The 21745-nt window shown below is 38.5% G+C and overlaps 1 protein-coding gene across 1 annotated transcript; it reads right to left on the bottom strand.

The window, feature by feature from the left end:
* Nucleotides 1-165: 165 nt before the first annotated feature.
* Nucleotides 166-20607, bottom strand: Styx (serine/threonine/tyrosine interacting protein). Its single transcript, XM_021203247.2, has 11 exons — nucleotides 20281-20607; nucleotides 16672-16704; nucleotides 14950-15003; nucleotides 12988-13085; nucleotides 8566-8626; nucleotides 7630-7666; nucleotides 6991-7030; nucleotides 6866-6916; nucleotides 4152-4224; nucleotides 2618-2711; nucleotides 166-1607 (listed from the first exon to the last, which is right to left on the bottom strand). The coding sequence occupies exons 1-11, from the start codon at nucleotides 20335-20337 to the stop codon at nucleotides 1534-1536; spliced, it is 672 nt and encodes a 223-aa protein (XP_021058906.1). The 5' UTR covers nucleotides 20338-20607; the 3' UTR covers nucleotides 166-1533.
* Between the last annotated feature and the right edge of the window lie 1138 nt (nucleotides 20608-21745).

Raw genomic sequence — 21745 nt, 5'->3', positions numbered from 1 at the left:
ACCTTATACAGTGCCTCATGGTACCCTGGAAGTGTGCGGGCATCATTCCCAACAGTAAAGCACCTCGAAAGAGGACTGAGAAACGTGAGCTATAAAGGAGCTGTGTTTGTGCTACCCTAAAGTCATCATATACAAAAAGTTAAAAACACTTCATTCTTCTGCACATCACATTTACAGTAGTTAAATGTTTTTTTGTAGAACAACTTTTATACATATAGATAAAAACATGGAAAACTAAAGAGCCATAAAATGATTTTGCTAATGCAAATTATGGTATAAATTTGAGTTAATTTAGGAACAAGTTAAAACAGTAATTTACAATACACTGAAGCCACCCACAATTGCTTTCCCCAATAGATACATCTTCAAAGCAAAGCTGTCAGCTGAACTTCAGAGAAGTAATACAACAGATAATAAAGTAAGTGTCTCATTCCAAACAATTTACTTTCCTCAAGCATCAGATTTAATTTATGGTTTTAAAACAAGAAATTACAGAAAAACGTTAATAGCTGTTCACTGCTTTATATACTAATTTAGAAGTTATGAGGATTTGCTTGTTTGTTGATACAAGGCACTTTTCTTTTGGGGGTTTCATATTGAAGAAACAGTGCTACATTTGTTTGGTCTACTTTGAACCATTTTGGACAAAAGTTAGAAGAGCTAGGCAACTCTGAAAAGACCAAGTCTACATTTGGCTTAAACAGCAAAGAGAAAAAAGTCATGTGGAAAATATAACACTATCCTTATTTTTCTGAGTATCTGGTTTTAGAAAGTAAGACCTCTTTCTTTGATCATTTCAACTTTTCTCATTTAGAATAAGGGAGGCAATTAGAAAGGAAGTATTAACTGTATTAAATTAGTAAAGTAGGCTAGTTGGCTAAAGTCATGATTTAAAGATACGGGACCAAGAAGTTTAAAAAAATGGTAATCAAGTTACTGAATTATACTAAAAAATGTGGACAAGTTCGACATTTTGTTAATGTTACTGTAAGAGGCTTCATCATAAAATTGAACTGTAAAATTACTTTAAATGTAATATATATATAACACAAAATGAGTTTTTTAGGAAACATTAGGAAATTTGTTTGTTATAAATTATCCAAAATCTATAAACAAATCCCCCTAACTTGTATTTTGTTTAAAGTAATAACTTTATATCATACAAATAAATTTCAAGTATGAAAAGTGCATTATTGCAATAATACCTCTTTACAAGTCCAAAATTCTTGGTTTATAATAAAACCATAAAGGTTTTTTTTGTTTCTTTTTTTCTTTTTCTTTTTTCTTTTTTCTTTTTTTTTTTTTTTAAGTAAACCCATCACCCATCAGTGCCATCTACTGCATAAGTCCAACATCTTAAAGTGTTGCAGAGAAACATGTCTGGAAGCAATGTATAATTGAAAAGAAAGTATTTCTTGTGTTTACCATTTCACATTATCATCACTAGAATCCTCTCCTTTCCAGATGGAAGCTCACACACATGTAACAGTCCTCACAGGTCAGCCATCCTGTGCAATTAACAGTCCTCACAGGTCAGCCGTTCTGTGCGGTTGCCACTTGCATGTTTCCAAAGTCATCATCTTCTTCATGTGTTCTCTTCACACTACCTGAATGTTATTGAATGAACGTACAGTGAAAACTTCATGTTAGGATACCCCAAGCAGTCAAGTAACTAGGAAAGTTCCAAGCTGGGCTACACAGCTAATTCTGGGCCATCCAGTACTACATAGGAGGAAGGATGGATGGCTCAGCAGTTAAGAACTCACTGCTCTTTCAGAGGACCTAGGTTTGGTTCCTAGTATTTACTTGGTGGCTTACAATCATCTATAACTCCAGTTCCAGACATCTGCTGCCACCTCCTGATCTCAGAAACCTGGCATGCATGGAGTATAGGTATGTGTGCATACATGCATGCAGACACTCATAAGAATAAAGCTTAAAAACAACAAAAACTCAAGACAGGAGAAAAGAGAAATTGAGATAACTCGAATTGCACTGTTGAACTTGAAACACACTTTTTTATGTATTAATCACTTTTTTGTTCTGAGACAAGGTCTTGCTATGATCTTCCTGCCTCCATCACCCAGGGCTGAGACTTTTTTAAAGATGTATTTATTATATGTAAGTACTCTGTAGCTGTCTTCAGACATACCAGAAGAAGGTGTCCGATCTAGTTACAGATGGTTGTGATCCACCATATGGGATTTGAACTCAGGACCTTCAGAAGAGCAGTCAGTGCTCTTAACCGCTGAGCCATCTCTCCAGCCCCAGGGCTAAGATTAAAGGCATATGCCGCCATATCCAGCAATGGCATTTTTAGTATCAGCCAAGTTATCCAGACTGGTCTTAAAACAGTTAAAATTAAACACAGTAGATTCAACTGGTTATTTTAATTGGCTATGCATTATAGTTTATGCATAACATAATAATAATAAACAGTATATGTACTATTTACTCATTAGACTGCTAATCCTTTGAAACTCCTTAGTTTACTCAGCGTTTCTAAACAGATTGCTCAGAAGTATGTGATGTGTAATAGATGCTGCTTTTCTACTTCCTTCACTATTACCTTTCTCTTCAATTTTCTACAAAACAAACAAGCAAGCAAACCCCTTACCTGTGGTACCAGAATGAACAGATAAGGACCTTTCTATTTGGAGTGGTGACATCATCTGTATTGTTAATTTTGCTAAGTAGATGGCTTCATATTCCTAAAAAAAAAAGATTTTAAATAGCTCAGATAAAAGATGAAAGTAATAGCCAGGGCTACATAGAGAAACCCAGTCTCGAAAAACAAAACAAAACAAAAAAAACCAAACAAACAAAAAGATGAATGTATACATTTGTATTCTTAGTTTATAGACAAAGGGCTGGAACAATACTCTTGCAAAACGAATGAAGGTTCACAGTTCCTATCTGGTGATTGTCATTTACTATAATTAGAAACCAAGTTCAATAGCTCACTGTCAGACACAATGTACCTTCCCCATTGGGCATTAACTATAATGGTTTAATTCTATATGTTAAAACAGCCCAAAGGATAGAGGGACCCAAAACTTAAATCTGCAATTTTATTAAATGGTTCTAAGAATCAATAAAAACAAAATTATCTTTTCCCAGTTTTCCCTGAACAAGTTTATCTTCCCCCACCTCACAAGGACTTTGTGAAGGGCCCCAAGTTCTTTGAAACAGGGAATTATTCCTTCCTTTTGCAAAATCTTCAATCTTCCATCCCCAAAAGCAGAGCACCAGAATCTTCTTGCTATATCACTAGCCATCTCCTTCGCTAGTTTTATTTCCAAATCCTCTGCATGCCTGAGTGCTGTAGTGTTCTGCCTTTGAAATGTTTTTCCCTTCTTCCTCCTCTTCCTCTCTCCCCCCCTCCTCTAACACAATCTCAAAGAACTGAGGCTGGCCTTGATCTTTGATCCTCTGATCCTCCTTCCTTTTGAGATTGCAGGTGTATGACAGCATATTGGCAAATGTGACTTCATCAAATACTTCTTTACCCTGCTACTAGGAAATGAACCTAAAGCCTTATCCATGCTAGCAAGCTGGGTGAAAAAGAAACCTGCTGCTAGCTATATTCCCCAGTCTTTTTGTTTGTTTGTTTTGCTTTGATTTTTTTTTAAAAGATTAATTTATTTTTATTTCATAAGTACACTGTTGCTGTCTTCAGACACCCCAGAAGAGGGCATTGGATCCCATTACAGATGGTTGTGAGCCACCATGTGGCTGCTGGAACTTTAACTCAGGATCTCTAAAAGATCAGTCAGTGCCCTTACCTGCTGAGCCATCTCTCTAGCCCTAAAAGCTGTTTTTATTTGTTTGTTTTTACTAGTCTTGAATGCACAGCGATATGCCTGCCTTTGCTTCCGAAGCGGAGGCAGAGGCAGAGAGGCAGAGAGGCAGAGAGGCAGAGAGGCAGAGAGGTAGAGACAGGTGGGTATCTGTGAGTTCCAGGACAGCCAGAGCTACATAATAAACAAAATTATTTAAATAAAGATGAAAACTGGAATAATCATCAGATTAGTCAGATTATAATAATATCAAGTATTTAGAAAGTAAATTCTATACCTAAACTCTATAGACAAGCCATTTCAATCATTCTATACTCTGCCTTAAACAGAGTGGACATAGGAGTTCATTACCTGAAGTTGGTGGACAAATCCAGCATTAGGATTAATACAAAATCTCCTTTCTTGTACATAAGCAAATGCATCTCTGAAAGCGAAGGAAGAGAAAGTCATATAAAGGACCTACTTCATGAACTAATCTAAAATAATTTTTCCACTTAGAATTTATTTGAAGGTAGGTGGGAGATGGTACTGTGTGACTTAAATCCCAGCACTCAGGAGGCAGAGGCAGGTAGATATCTGAGTTCAAGGCCAGCCTGGTTTACAAGATGAGCTTCAGGACAGCAGGGGCTATACAGAGAAACCTTGTCTCAAATAAATCAAAGACGAATTTGCTTGAAATTTACCCTAAGGCTGGGGATACAACTGCTTAGCTAATGCAAGGCCCTGGGTTCAATCCCAACACAGTAGAAAAAAACCTGCAACGTTAAAAACCACCTAAATAATAATCTGCCAAAATAGTCAACAATAGTCATAATACAATAGAGAGGTGACGTGTCATGGTGGAGAAAGATTAGGCCAACTAACTTCACAGTTCCTAGGCTCACCACCTCTAACAGGGAACTTGCTCCATTTCTTCTTACTGGTAAAGAAAGCAGGCCCTGAGATGCTGCTTCTGGAGGACTGCTGTGAAGACGAGAGACGTGCAAAGCACTTCTGCATGTGGCATATTTGTCACATGGTGCACATGCGCAAACATTAAATGAGAAGTGAACTCCAACTCCCTTGTTTTATAAAGCTTACATGTGATATCTAGTAGTAAACACAATGAGCCAAGAGATTATGAATATGACAAGATCCTAAATGAGGAAAATATTTTTTAACTATTTGCATTCAAATACTTAAAAACTGAATTAATCAATTTTTTTCTTTTTTTTTTTTTTTTGCAAATTTACACATGTATATACTGTATTCTAATTTGCCCTATTCTCTTCATCCCTATGAACCCAGTCACACCCCTATCTGGGCTCTGGATTCTTGTCTTCTCAGTATACCAGTCTCCTTCTAGCATTAATCACTTTTGGTGCTGTGAACCTGTTGTGTAGCACTTTCCAATAAGGTTGTAATATTCCTTCCTGCAGGGAAGCTAAAACAAACAACTCAAAAGCCTCAGGAAGTCCCTGAAACTGACCAGATTTAGAAGCCCTTCTCTCCATAGTAAACAAATGCAGTTACTCTCAGACAAGCCAAGCTGCTTCAAAGAAGATCACCAATAAGCTGCCTGAAAAGAGCTTTTCACTCAAGGATTAAATCACATGGAAAGAACATTCTCCAACCAGTTGAGTGTGTTCCAGATTCCCAGCTTTTGTGACCTGTACTCAGGCAGGGGTGGGCTTTGGTGATACAACTGCCTTTGATTCATTTCTGTTCCTCTAATTCTTCACCCATATTTCTGACAGTAACTCTAATAAAATTCATTGGTTCACCAAGTTGGGCTGTGGTGATACCCATACTTTGGTCTGTTGTGGACTCCATAGCAGAGGTGAGTAGATTTGTACTAAATCTCCACAGGAAATATCTTGTCACTCAATAGACCCCTTTAATGTGTGTGACCTTGAATTGAAACTAACTACTGGAGCCTGCAGTTCATTAATGGGTAACTGACAGCTTTTCTACTCTGCCTAAATCTGTCAGAGGCAACTACTTAAAAAACAACTATGTAAGCCGGATGGTGGTGGCACACGCCTTTAATCCCAGCACTTGGGAGGCGGATTTCTGAGTTTGAGGCCAGCCTGGTCTACAAAGTGAGTTCCAGGACAGCCAGGGCTATACAAAGACCCTGTCTCGAAAACAAAACAAAACAAAAAAACCCAACTCTGTATATAAGAGCTTTGCTTGTAGTGTGTGTGTGTGTGTGTGTGTGTGTGTGTGTGTGTGTGTTCTGCAGGGGGCCAGAAAAAGAGTGCTGAATTCCCTGAAACTGTTACAGACAAAGTTAAAAGCCTCCAGATAGTGCTGGGTACTGAAGCCAGGTCCTCTGTCATTTCTCCAGCCCCAAGAGATAAATACTTTAAAGTTTTCTGTTTGGAAGTGATATAGAGTGGACAGGATTTCTAGCTTTCTTAAGACTAAGAAAGGTTTGCAAAGATCATATGCCCCAGTACAGGGAAGTGCCAAGGCCAGGAAGCAGGAGTGGGTGAGTTGGGGAGCAGGGTGGAGTTGGGGGGGACTTTGGGGATAGCATTTGAAATGTAAATGAAGAAATTATCTAATAAAATAAAGAAAATAAGTGGATCAAAAAAAAAGGCTAAGAAAGGTAATACTGTATACTAGTTTGATTTTTATTCTGAAGGTATTAGGTCTTCCTCTCTTTAAAAATCTATGTACTGATTTTAAGAGATGATTTTTAGTGTGAAAGATCACCCTGATTTGTATGTAAGAGAGTGCTACAGCCAATTCCTAATTACTTATTTCTTCTCTTAGACAGGGTCTTGATCTGCACCTTGAGTTTTCAGTACTCCTACTTTACTCTGCTGAGTATTCTGATTACAGGCATATTCTATACCGAGTAGATGTCAACTTGAAGTAAAATAAACACCGACATTCGTATCTAGAGTTTTTAAGCTGAAACTAATCAATTCCCTAATGGCAAGTAGTTTTCCAGTTTTGCCTAATCAACTATGACTATTTATAAAATATCTATCTATATTAAACTTTAAATTCCCAACTATTTTATTGTCTGTTTAAGTGAGAGTGAACTGTTGCTAGGTTTGAGTGTGTTAGCTTACCTGTACTTCATCCCAAATGTCTCCATGATGTATGCAATGACAAAGGCAGCACTGAAGACAGAGAAACAGTTAGAATATACAACTCATAACTAAACACAAGAAACAAAGATTATCTATCTTCATACCTTCTAGAGATACCTGCATTCCCATGGACAAGAACTTTTCCTGAAAAAGTTTAAAAAATAGTTAATCATCTAAAAAAATAAGATTTCGAATGTGAATGTAAAATATACTAAAGCCACATATCAGGCTATGTTGAGTCTTCCTTAGATAGTTTATTTCATGTACTTATCACTTAGCTATTAATTTTCAAGTCTTTAATTATGTAGAGAATACAACAGATTTTAGGGGAAAATGAAAGTAGTTCAGTGGAAAAATTTTAAAAAGCATAAGATGAAATTAAGTAGCTGGGAAAATATACATTTGAATATCATCTATCATACAAAAATAGAATTTCTCTATCCTACATTTAGAAAAAAATATCAACTAAAAGGAAATTGTAACAAAAACTCCTAAAAATAAAACACTCTTGCCTGGAGAGATGGCTTAGTGGTTCAGAACACTTGTAGCTCTTACAGAGGACCAGGTTTGAGTCTCAGACCCACAGGGCAGCTCACAACTATCTGTACTCTAGTTATAGGGGATCAGACGAACCCTTCTGGCCTCTGCAGGCCCCAGGCACAAATGTAGTGCACACCCATACATGTAGATAAATTACTCATATACATAAAATAAATATTTAATAACAGAAAAAAATTACTTACCTCCATTTTGTAAGCTTCCATCAATAAACTCTTTAGTCTGAGGGTAAGAGAGAACGTGTTACAAAAAGCATGTAGAGTAAGATGAACATATTATACAATAAAACAAAAGGAGGCTGAAAGTTACAGAGAAATACCTAATCTTTAAAAACACAATTCTTGGGCTGGCAAGATGGCTCAGCAGGTAAAGGCACCTACCAGCAAGTCTGATGACCTAAGTTCTATACTGGGACACATGGTAGAGAACAGACTCCCAAAGCTGTCCTCTCATCTTCATATGGACACCATGACACACACAAGTGTGTGTACATGCATGAGCACAAACACAAGAAATGTAATACAATTAAAAAAAAACTTGATGAGGAGACTGGTGAGATGGCCCAGTGGTGAAAAGCACTTGTTGTCCACTGCCTGTGCAGAAGGCCAGGGGGGAGGTTCCTAGAACCCGTATGATGGCTCATAACCATCCCTACCTCCAGTTCTAGAGGATCCAATACTATTGATTTCTATGGGCTCTTGTACCCAATGTGATACACATGCACACATTCAGGCAACACACATAATAAGTATCAACAACAACAATAAAAAACCCTCAGTGGTACAACTTTTAAAGGTATTTTTTTAAAAAAATACTACACTTTCTTTTTTTTTGTTTGTTTTGTTTTGTTTTTTGAGACAGGGTTTCTCTGTGTAGCCCTGGCTGTCCTGGAACTCATTCTGTAGACCAGGCTGGCCTTGAACTCAGAAATCCGCCTACCTCTGCCTCCTAAGTACTGGGATTAAAGGCCTGCGCCACCACTGCCTGACAATACTTCACTTTCATTATAAAGTAAACCCTACATTTTTTTTTCAGTTATAAAGCAGCAAAAATAGTTCTACAATCTAAATTATTAGGTCCAAATCATAAATTTTAAGTGATATAAAAATACTGATACTTACCATAGGGAAAAAACGTATTATGTTTTCAACTGGATTATCAGCAATATCCAAAACTAAATATCTGAAAACAAAGAGTTTATGGTGAGTATACTCTTAGATAAATACCCAGACAAAAACTTGAAGTTATAAAATAAAAATAACATCTTATCTCTTTGTTTATAATAAACTATCATTCTTAATTACATTTCCATTACATTTATCTTCCAGGTAAGCAACTCATCTATCATGTGGTATTTGTGTATTAAAATTTTGACTTTGTTTCTTTCAAGATAGTTTTCTGTGTAGCTCTAACTGCTTTGAACTGGATTTGTTGACCAGGTTAACCTCAAACTCTAGGCTCCGCCTGCCTCTGCCTCCCAAGTACTAGGATTAAAGGCGTGCTCCACCACCACGCCCAGCTAACAGTTTGAGTTTTTAAGCTGCTCTTTATTCCATGAGCTCCATTTCCCTGTATATTTTTATTATGAAAAAATTATATCTATTTTAACACAATATTTTTGTTATTTTGAGAATTTCAATAGATGCATACAGTATATTTTGATTATATTCATTTTCCATTTGTTTCCCCATATTCCTCCAGGCCAGAGACTCTACTTCCTTCTCTCAAACTTCACACCCTTTTTCTTTTTTTTCTATGTAGCTCTAGCTGTCTAGAACTCTGCCTCCCCAGTGCTGGGATTGTGTGCTACTACTAAGGTGCCATACTTTTTTTTTTTAAAAAAATGTCTAATGAAACATGGAGTCAACCATTCATTGTTCTGAATTGATCTTTAGTAAAGCAAAAAATAGCTAAAAGATTTCTCATTGTGGAGTTTCATGGTAGAAAAGAAAATATGATGCTATCACTATACTATACTTTTTTGCTATATACATTGCTAAAAACTTCTGACTTTAACATATCCAATATCATTTATTTAGGAAAAAATTAGCTAAATTATGAAATTAGTATTATAAACTAGTACTTCCCAGGCTCCTGCTAAACTTAATACAATTGCCTCTTGGAAAGAGAAGGCAGGCAGTACCAGCAACATCCAAGCTGCAGACCCAGCGAATCCTAGGGAGGAAGCCTTTACAGACCACACCCAACTCTACAGCCAACACCTACTGGTCCAGACCCAAGTCAAAGCCCATGTGTCACCTTTAATCTTGCCATTAACACCTCCAACTCTAAAACTGCAGTAAGTCAGACATTTCCTTCATGGCTAAAAAGTTAAGACACAAAATGTTCTTCACAGTTAAAATAAAAAAAAATTATAATTTTAGCTGGGCATGATGATTCACACCTTTAAATCCAGCACTCTGAAGCAGAGGCAGGTGCATTTCTGAGTTCAAGGATAGCCTGGTCTACAGACAAGGGTTACAAGACAGCCAGAACCACACAGAAAGATCCAAACTCTGTCTTGAGGAAGATTCCCCCCCCCCCCATCATCCTGGATCATGACTTTCCCTTCTCAGAAGCAACTATTCAAGCTTCAGTGTACACCTAAGAATACATGAGCCGGGCGTGGTGGCACACGCCTTTAATCCCAGCACTCGGGAGGCAGAGGCAGGCAGATTTCTGAGTTCGAGGCCAGCCTGGTCTACAAAGTGAGTTCCAGGACAGCCAGGGCTATACAGAGAAACCCTGTCTCGAAAACAAAACAAAACAAAAACAAACAAACAAACAAAAAAAAACACAAAAAGAATACATGAACTCGGGGCTGGAGCTGGATATGACACATGGCACTGCCCAAGAAGCAGAGGCATGCATTGATCTTTGAATTCAAGGTAAGCCTGAGTTCCTGTACAGCCCGGACTATAAAGAGAAACCCTGTCTCAAAAAACTGATAGACAGACAAAATTAAACTTTGGGTCTGAACAGATGGCTCAGTGGTTCAAAAGCACTTGGCTGCTTTTGCAGGGAACCTGGGTTTGGTTTTCACACCAACAAGGCAATTCACAACTAGTTCCAGGGGATCTGATGTCCTCTTCTGATTTCCAAAGGCACTTACATGGTATACAGATATATATGCAGACAAAACACTTATAAACACAAAGTATATATATTTTAAATAGTGGGACTATACATCTATGTATACCCTGCTTTGTTCTTGTAATCATTAACACCAGCATACACATTTACTTAACTCCTGTGTAGTTATATATTCTAATACATGCTCACACATTTTAGTGCTTTATGTATATAAGTTATACATATACAACCAGTAAAGCAAAACATTAAGATTAAAAAATACTTGGCTTATGTATCTTAAATTTAAAAAAATATTTTTCTTTTAAAAGCTCATTTTCCCATTTTTATTTTTACATTTTGTTATTTTCTTTACATTCCAAATGTTATCTATCCCCTCTGAAAATCCCCTATCCTCTCCCCCCTCCCCCTGCTCCCTAACCCACCCACTCCTGCTTCCTGGCCCTGGCATTCCCCTATACTGGGACATAGAACCTTCACAGGACCAAGGGCCTCTCCTTCCACTGATGACCAACTAGGCCATCCTCTGCTACTTATGCAGCTAGAGCCACGTGTCCCTCCGTGTGTTTTCTTTGATTGGTGGTTTGGTCCCAGGGAGCTCTGGGGGTACTGGTTAGTTCATATTGTTGTTCCTCCTAGGGGGTTACTTTCTCTAGCTCCTTCATTGGGGGCCCTGTGCTCTGTCTAATGGATGACTGTGAGCACCCACTTCTGTATTTGTCAGACACTGGCAGAGCCTCTCAGGAGACAGCTATATCAGGCTCCTGTCAGCAAGCTCTTGTTGGCATCTGCAATAGTGTCTGGGTTTGGGGTGGTTTATGGGATGGGTTCCCAGGTGAGGCAGTCTCTAGATGGTCGTTCCTTCAGTCTCTGTTCCACACTTTGCCTCTGTAACTCTTTCCATGGGTATTTTGTTCCTCCTCCTAAAAAGGATCGAAGAGTCCACACTTTGGTCTTCCTTCTTCTTGAGTTTCATGTGTTTTGCAAATTGTATCTTGGGTATTCTGAGCTTCTGGGCTAATATCCATTTATCAGTGAGTGTATATCATGTGTGTTCTTTTGTGACTGGGTTACCTCACTTAGGATGATATCCTCCAGATCCATCCATTTGTCTAAGAATTTCAAAATTCATTGTTTTTAATAGCTAAGTAGTACTCCATTGTGTAAATGTACCACATTTTCTGTATCCATACCTCTGTTGAGGGACAATCATTCATTTAAGACTAGCCTTGGGAATATAATAAGACCCTGCCTCAGACAGACAGGCAGACACACATGAATCAAAACAAGTAAACAAAACCCCACAAGACAAAATACACCAACCAAGTTTATTTTTGTGTTACCAACTGTTCCTGGGCCTAGGGCCTGCCCTGAAATGTAACTAATGGGAAAAAAAAGGGGAGGGGGAGCTAGGTTAGGTGTGGGGGGGGGCTAGAATGATGATTCAGTAGTTAGACTAACTTTGAAGTTCAACTACCTTTGAAGAGGGTTTCAATTTGGTTCCTACATCCATGTCTGGATCTATAACCATATCTGTAACCGTCCCCTGTTAAGTCCAGTTCCAGGGGCATGTGCACTCATGTGCCCATATACACAGAAAGACAAACATACACATAATTAAAAATAGTATCTTGAAAAGAAAAGCAAGGTCTGGAAGCTCAGATCTATAATCCCAGTACTCCAATAGCAAGATGGGAGGTATAGAATTCAGGGGACTCCCATGAAGCCCGTGGGCCAAACTAACGTAGCATATGATGCTGCAAACAACAATAGACCAAATCTCAACTCAGTTGTTTCTTGACCTCTGTATGTTACAGGGGCATTGGCTGACTCAAAAAATATTAAGTCAGAACAACTTTATGCACAGGAATATGCTTTTGAACGAACACAATGAAGAAAAAAAATAGTAGGTGCCTTTGAGGAAGGGGACTGAGTATCAAGAGATAAGGAGTACAGGAACATATTCTAGAATTATAAACAAGATTTAAAAATTTGCCGGGCAGTGGTGGCACATGCTTTTAATTTCAGCACTTGGGAGGCAGAGGCAGGAGGATTTCTGAGTTCAAGGCCAGCCTGGTCTACAGAGTGAGTTCAGTTCCAGGACAGCCAGGGCTATACAGAGAAACCCTGCCTCAATTTAAAAAAAAAAAAAAAGAAAGAAAGAAAGAAAGAAAGAAAGAAAGAAAGAAAGAAAGAAAGAAAGAGAATTAAAAATTTTAAATAAATTCTATTAAAATATATACCATATAGCTGATATTTATGAAGTAGCTGAAAGTTAAATTATGTAACAAACTTGAAACCAAGTCATTACAGGACAGGGAAAATGCTTACCAATTATGCTTGAGGTTCTGGGTTTAATCTTAAAACACTTTGAAGATCAGTAATAATAAAACAGCAGTACATGTTTTGTCTTTAACATTTTTTTTCCTATAAAGCACAGCAATAATTCTTACCTAAATAATTGTTGAAAGTTTGGTTTAATAAAGTTTGCTTCAATATTTTGCCGTATGCAAATTATATGAGTTATGCCATGTTTCTGAAGTATAGGTAGCTATAAAAAGTGAGAAGAGATAATAGTTTAAAACACAAAACATCACATTACATTATGTATGAAATTAGACAAGACCTATATCTAATTCTTAAGTACAGAAGATTAAAGTTAATTTTATGGTAATTGACCTGACATGATCAACAAGACAATTCAATGATTCAAGCTTAATACACAAAATGTTCTTTGAACTTTAACATGGACATTATGTTTATTTCTTGAGTTTGATGAGAACTTAAAAGATAACATTTCAAGAAACCAGTACTATTAAAAATTGTGGCTAAAACCAGGGAGTTTAGAATCATGAGCTCCTAAGCTAGAAATCCCAGGTCGGCCAATGACTCAGGTCTGCCAATGACTGAGCTCTGTAGTCACAGAGCTTAGCTTTGTTCTAGGAGAATGGGAAACACTACTATAACTTTACCTTCCAAACACAAATAGACAAAAGTTATAAAAAGAAATAGATCACTGGCTAACAAGCAACCTTAACTCATCTCTTTTATTTAAATGGTATTTGGACATAGTATGATATGCCTTTAGTAAATCAGTTTTTAGAAAGGTATTCATCCCTTTTGGTTTCTTTATCTGCAGTCTTAATTTTTATGGTCAAAAGATACTGTTTTGGGGGTGGTATAAGTAGAAATCTGGGATATATTATGGTAACTCAGACTGGGAAATATAAATAAGTACACAAAGAAGACATAAGTTGGAAAAGGATTAACAGGAGTTGGTGGAGGACAAGAGAGGAAATAGATATGTGTTTGAATATCAAAATGGCTTATATACATGAAAAAACAATGTCATAGTGAAACCCATTACCAGGTATAAATATATATATAAATATATTTATACCAGGTATAAATATATATATATATATATATATATATATATATATATATATATATATATATATATGCTAATATGGGCACAAATGATTGTAAGGACCTGCATCTGGTCATCATTATATTCTGGGGTAACAGCTTTGCTGATACCATCTTCTAGGAAGTCAAAGATCTACTTGTTTATTCACTTTTATATCATCTACCCTTTCCAGCTTCCTTGTTGGTCACCTCAACTACTAAGAACTCTGAAAATTGTCATGAAACTATCATACAAAAGTATACTGAATTCTGAATCAGCAAGCCCGTGGGGAAGATATTTGCAATACAATATTTCACACTATATATCACTCAAGAAGAATTAGTATCATCCCCATAATTCACAAAGTTGCTGAAAATTCCTTAGAAAGTGGCAAGAGCACCACGAAATACTAAAATTAAACCCCCCCATCTCAACTGAGCAACTGAAGAAGTCTATTTCCAATGTAAAAGACGAAGAACCACTATAAAACAGGCAATCTTACTTTGATAACTTTAGTTAACACCCTGTTCTATGTCCTTCTCTGATACTTTGCATGCATCTGATACTAGTCAGAAGATGCCTGGCAGGTACAGACATAACATTTTAAGACAGCAAATAAATTACTAATATTATAGGATTGGTAAATCTATCAAACACAAGATTTCTTGGGAAAAATAAATTATAAAAACTCACTTGTAATTTGTGGTGAAACACTTCAAAACTATTTTGTTTTTTTTTTGTTTTTGTTTTTTTTTTTTTTTTGATTTTTCGAGACAGGGTTTCTCTGTGTAGCCCTGGCTGTCCTGGAGCTCACTTTGTAGACCAGGCTGTCCTCGAACTCACTTCAAAACTATTAATGGTCCAGTAAATTTAAAAGTAGGTACAAGTATTATGAACACAGGTGTATATAATGTTCCGTAGTATAAAAACTCTTACTATTAAAAACTTACCCGATAAACAGTTGGTTTACTAAAGCCTCTTGGAGAACCTAACCTAAAGTTCATACCTTGCTTTTCATAGCAGAAGAGTATGGGCCTAAGAACAATCCAGGCAAAACTTCCTAGAGGGGAAAATACATATGTAAAGTTCAAACCTATAGCAAATATTATATATCATATAGCTCAATTTGTCTCTGTGTGCAGAGGCTAACAGCCTTTGCAATATTCTGGTTAAAACTTTGATCAGGAAGCATTTCCCCGCCACATTTAGCAAACTGGAGTGAGAAACACAGGTGTGCCTTTATAAATTCAAGTGAGATGTTTCCAATTTAAGTTTTATTCTAAAAAAGCCAGATATTTGAGATTCTACTTTATTATTATTATTATTATTTTCTTTATTTACATTTCAAATGCTATCCCGAAAGTTCCCTATACCTCCTCCCCGCCTCTACTTTTTTTTATAAGTAGGACTGGATATAATCAGCACATTATTGACATCCACATCAATGAACCCTTTTTAACTTCTATTAGCAGTTATAGCCTAAAAATAAAACAGGCATTAAAAAAAAATCATCCCGTTAGAATTACATTTACACTAACTTTTATTTGGTCAAGACAAAAAGCAGTGCAAGAGCCAGGTATAGTGGAACATATCCCAGCAGCACCCAGGAGGCTGAGGAGGAGGAACCCGAGTTTGAGTCAGTCTGGGTATATAGTAAATCCCAGGCCAGCCTGTCCTTTCTTCAGAAACAAAGCAGCACAAGACGAAACAGGATACACCGTCATCACAGTAAATAAAAGCTAAGCTAACAGAATCAATTCCTGTGGATAGCACTGTGTTCACTAACTTCTTTTCATTTTAAAACAGTATCCTCCTAACATAGCTAAGGCTGGCCCTAAACTCCAGGCAGTTCTCCGGCCTCAGTCAGAGTGCAGAGATTATAGAGGAATGGCCCTAACAGCATCTTACAAGTATGGATTACATTTTACTTATGTTTGCATTCCCCATAACATCAAGTTAGTTCTCATATGTACTCATATATAGTTAAAGGTCTAAAAGGGAACTTTCTTCTTTCCTCTCTCCTTTTTAATGAAGCAGAGTTGGGGTTTGATAAAGCATGAGGTTCAAGAGAAAAACACTTAGAAGGGAAAGCAAGACACCTGAGAGCATGGATGTGGGCTTCCCAAAGAAGAGTCACTTAAAAAGGGAGTTTTCATTAAGAAAAGGAACAGATCTTTGCAAGATAAGGGATTAAAAGTGAGGGGCACTGCTTATCTTGAGGACTAGCAAAGTTGACTGCAAAGGATAAAAAATACAAACGAGGATAATTCATTCCAAATAGTAAGTATTCAACTCACCGAGTACTAGATCAGTAAGTTATGGATGTCAACTGGGAAGCAGACAAAAAAAAATAAAAAAATAAAAAAAAAAGAATAACTACCTAAAACCCTCAATTATTTTATGGTAAATGTCTCCTGAATTTATCCAAACTAGACAGGAAAGCAAACTGCTTTAAAAGGAACACAAAAAGAGTGACTCATTAAGCACATCCACTATTTCTATGATCTTAAATCTAACCCAAGTAATATTAAGAATTCATTTTATATTAAATTTTTCGACACAAATGGTACATATTTATCACATGTTATTCTAATGTATATACACACTGCACAATACTCATAACTGTTAAATATGACAAACCTACAGATTATGAACCAGCAGGTCTCCTTTGTGAAGTGTAAGTTATTAAATAATAGGGGTCGTTTGAATAAACTAAAAGTTGCCTTACCTGCATCTCTCGTCTCATAGGGTAAGTCCACTCCTTGAAAAGGAAAACAAAAATAAACAACAAAAAAATACATATCATGAAAAATATCACAAGCTGGTCAGATGGCTCAAGTCTGACAATCTGAAATTGATTCTTGAAACCCAAGTGACAGAGACTGGAATTCTGAATGCTAGCTACCCTTTGAACCCTTTGAGCTGCAAATAAATAACCTGGTATGGTGGCGTGTTTATCTATTTATTTAGATGATAAAATCAAAAGGATTGCCAAGTTCTATGGCAGACTGGTCTACACAGTGAATTCCAGGCCAACCAGGGCTATTTTGTCACACACACACACACACACACACACACACACACACACCCCTATAGCAGATAGCCCTGGTGACAGAAACCAAATTAGAATTTGCCTGGTGTTATGTTGGGTGGAATGCCTATAGGCATTGGATATCTTTCTTCTTTTAGTTTCTTTTATTAAATTTAATTTTCTTTTGCTTTATGTGTCTAGGTGTCTTGTCTGCATTATGCCCGTGTACCACTTGTGTGCCTGGTTTCTTCAGAGCCAAAAGAGGGTGTTAGATCCTCTGGAACTGGAGTTACAGATGCTGGTAGGCTGCCATGTTGGTGCCAGAATCAACCAGGTATACTAGAAGAGCAACCACTACTGAAACATCTCTCCAGGCTCAATGGGATACTTTTTTTTTTTTTTTTTAAAGATTTATTTATTTATTATATGTAAGTACACTGTAGCTGTCTTCAGACACCCCAGAAGAAGGCATCAGATCTCATTACAGATGTTTGTGAGCCATCATATGGTTGCTGGGATTTGAACTCACGACCCTCAGAAGAGCAGTCGGCGCTCTTAACCACTGAGCCATCTCTCCAGCCCCCGGGATACTTTTTTAAACTGATAAAATCTTCTTCTATCTTAGCCTAGTATGGTGGCACATGACTTTAATCCCAGCATTTGGAAGCAGAGGCAGAGAGATCTCTGAGTTCCAGACCAGCCTAGTCTAAAATGTGAGTTCCAGGATAGCCAGGGCTACACAGAGAAATCTTGTCCTGAACAAACAAATGAAAACACAGAGCACTTAGTCAAAATGACAGACCATATAACAACAATAAAGACTAGTCCATGCCAGGAAAAATTAAAAAGGTAAAACTGTCGTAGAGTTTTTACTGCTGTAATCAAACACCAGAGCATAAACAACTTGGGAGCAGGAAACAGTTTAATCTGGTTTAGAAATCCATAGTCATTGTCTATTGAGGGAAGCCATGGCAGGAATTCAAACCAGATGAGAACCTGGAAGCAAGAGCTGACACAGAGGCCACAGAGGAGTGCTTCTTACTGGCTTACCCCTCATAGTTTTCTCGGCTTGTTTTCTCAGCTGACTATAGCTTGTGTTAGGCTGACATAAAATTAGCAGCATAATACCTATTCTATAAGCAATACCTATTCTATAAGCTTAGTGCTACAAGCTCAGAAAAAACACTTTGTAAAAAACAAAAAAGTACAAGAATAAAAGGCAATTCTGTAGGAAAGCATGTCTGGAAAGGTAGCTCAGGCATCAAGACCAGAGCTCTGATCCCAGTGCTCATGTTACAGGCCAGGAAAGCTCAAATGCATAATACCAGCTCTGACATAGGCAGAGACAGAAGGACGGCTTGGGATTTCTGGCTTCCAGCTTTGCCAAGAAAACATGAGCTCCGGGTTCAGGCAGAGACCCTGCTCAGAATAGCCACAGTGATAAATGACTGTGTGCATACACACGGACATCCGTTATGTACACAAATAAGATTTTATAATCTTTAAAAATTTCTTTCAAGCTGGGCATAGTAGCACACCTTTAATTTCAACATTCAGGAGACAGAGACAGGTGGATCCCTGTGAGTTCGAAGCCAGCTTGGATAGATCCTGCCCGTCCCCCTAATAACTTTTTATAAAAACACAATTTTATTTTTTAATTAATTAATTTTTGAGAAAAGGTTTCTCTGTGTAGTCCTGGCTGTCCTGAAACTTGCTCTGTATATCCGGCTTGCCTGCAGCTCTGAGATCCATTTGCCCCTGCCTCCCAAGTGCTGGAATTAAAAGCGTGTACCATCGCCAGGTATAGTGGCACATGCCTTTAATCCCAGAACTTGGGAGGCAGAGGCAGGCGGATTTCTGAGTTGGAGGCCAGCCTCGTCTACAGAGTGAGTTCCAGGACAGCCAGGGCTACACAGAGAAACCTTGTAAAAAAACCATGTACCATCATGTCTGGTTATAAAAACCAATTTTATAAACAGATTCTTATTAAAGAAAAATTTTAAAGTGTTCTGTTAAAAAAGTATTAACATTGTGTCTATTTTATTTATACTTCTATTTTAAATTCTATTTAAAGAATTTTACCTGTCCCCAGAATTTTATTTAGAGATTTTTATTACTTTACCTGTATTAGTGTTTTGCTTTTTCTGTATGTATGTGTATTATGTATGTCTCAACCATCACTACTACAAATAAGAAAGAGAATCCTCCAAATGACAGTAAGTCACTTGGGAGAACAGGGGTTGAAGGACATTCCTGGGTACACAAGACCTTGTCTTAAAATTAAAATTCATTTAAAAAAAGTAGCTAGGTTTGATGGCATACACCTTTAACACCAGTACTCAGGGCTTTAAGGCTAGTCTGCTCTACACAGAGTTCCAGGACAGCTAGGGCTACAAAGAAACCCTTTCTCAAAAACCCACAACCACAACAAAACAAGCACAAAAAAAGTGATCATCAAATGAAGACATTCAATAGAATTGAGTATTTGGTATAAAGTCTCCATCTCATATGTAACTCAGACTGGTCTCAGATTTGCTATATAATCAAGGCTACAGTGAACCCCTTTTCTCCTTCCACCTCCCAAGTAGTTGGATTACAAGTGTGCCAGCCAAGAGTAGTCCCAAATACCTTTAAAACACTGAGAGATTAAGGAGTGTACACCTTCAATCGCAGCATTTGGGGTACAGAAGCAGGTGGATCCGAGTTTCAGGCCAGCCTGGTCTAGTGAGTTTCAGGACAGCCAGGACTTATGTCAAACACACAAACAAAACTCTAGAATCCTTTTTTGATCCTATTAAGTGTCACAGGTAAAAATCCTTGTCACTAATTTAGCCTCTGGCAAACTCTAACTTAACAGTTTCTGGTACCATAAAATATTTGCAAGAGATGTTAGGTAAATAAAAAATCAAGGTGGGGTGAAAAGAACCCTGAAATCATAAATTGGGAGAATTTTGCTCTCAACAGTACTTTTCCTCCAGAGTTCACGCCTCCGGTCTATTCCACACGTGGGGCTGGCTATGTGTCCCGCATGTGAACCTAACATCAAGCTCAGATTAAAAACAACTCCACACCGCGATGCTTTGATAAAGATGAGTCTGTGTTCACGAAAAGCCTCAACGCCGAGGCGAGTGGTCAAGAGTACTCTCCGGGTTGGCTCCTCCGCTAGGGTCCCGCGGGAGGAGGACCCCACTGACGGCCCTTCACCCCCAAGGGGAAAGGGAAGAGTCTGGGACACTTGGGCCAGAGGCGCTGCTTGGCCGGAGACCCCGAGGCTGCCCGCGGCAGGGCGGGCCGGCGGGCACTCACCTCGGCGTCGTCTTTGCACTGCGGGAGCGAGGGGAACTCCAGTTTCACGTCCTCCATGGTCCCAGGGCCCCGGTGGGTGGGCGCGGTGCGCCCGGCCGCCCTCCGGGCTGGCAGAGGCGACAAGGGAAGGAGGGCGGGCGGACCGGGGAGGGGTGGGCTGACGCGCGGCAGGCTCACAGCAAGCACTCGCGGACCACAGGTTCCAAGCGGCTGCGACAGAAGGGCGGAGGGCAGGGCGGTGCGCTGCCGGCCGCCATGCTGCGGCCGTGTCCCTCCCGCAGGTCTCCGCGCCCCTCAGACAGCCGGGATCCGGCCCAGGCACGAGCCCATAACCGTCTCCTCCCGCCCCGGCCCACGCGCCCCAACCAATCGTAGCCCACGCTCGCCGACGGCCCGCCCCCGCCGCCGCCAGGTGTCAGCGCGCCTCCGCCCCGCCCGTCCGCGAGCGCGCAGACGCGGGGGGAGGGGCTACCCGCGGGGCGGAGCCGCGGCCGAAGGGGAGGAGGAGCAGTCGGGGCGAAGGCCTTCCCAGATGGGATAGGAGTCCGTCCCTTCAAAGTGTCCTCCACAGTCAAGAGGAATGTGGCTAGATCAGATCCGTGGGGAAAGTTATAACCAAACAGGCAGAGTTCAGTTTAAATTCATGTTAGATTACGCAAAAATAAATAAATAAAATTAAAAAAAAATAAAAATAAAGAAAAAAACCCCGAGATGCCCATCATCTTTTAACAAAGTAGAAAGTGGCCTCTTAGGTATACTTCGGAGTGCAACAACTCAAATTATCCAGAAAATTTCAAGAAAATGATTCTTAGAAAAAGTCATCAGAAATGTAAATGATAGTTTATTTACTAAATTGTATTCAGTACTCTTTAATTTCTCCGAGCTAATTTTTCAACATAAAATATGATTGTGTGAAGAGCTGGCGTTGGAGTTAATAGTTTTTAAAAGTTAAGAATATACCTTCTCAGGGTCTCGTTATGTAGACCAGGCTGGTCTTCAAAATTACAAGAGTTCTGAGATTAAATGATTAAAGGCCTGGTTTGAACTTCTGAACCACCTTTGGTCTCACTGAAGGAATCACTGAAGGCTGCAAAGTGTGTAACTAACACTCTCACTATTTTTTCACTGTATTTTAAGACCACTTCCTAGAGACCTCAGGACTTATAAAAAAACATCCTTTAAAAACAAAGTGGAAGGACCATGTGTTTAACTTAGATTTCCTCTCTTTTCATGTTGTCATATATGTAATGCATGTTCAACATACAGGATAGCTGTTCAAAAACTGGATGACCAATTATATGTTCTATGCTCTCTAGTATTATATAAACTATTATCCAGCTTTAAGAATTACAAAAGGCACAGAATACCCTGCTAGTAATTTTTAATTAAAAAATAATCCAATGGCAAGTAATGTGGTAAATGGCTTTAATTCCACCACTCAGGAGAGGTTAGAAAATATGTGAGT

This window comes from Mus pahari, chromosome 8 (genome assembly GCF_900095145.1).
Source record: "Mus pahari chromosome 8, PAHARI_EIJ_v1.1, whole genome shotgun sequence".
Lineage (NCBI taxonomy): Eukaryota > Metazoa > Chordata > Mammalia > Rodentia > Muridae > Mus > Mus pahari.
This window is presented reverse-complemented; position numbering and strand designations above follow the sequence as displayed.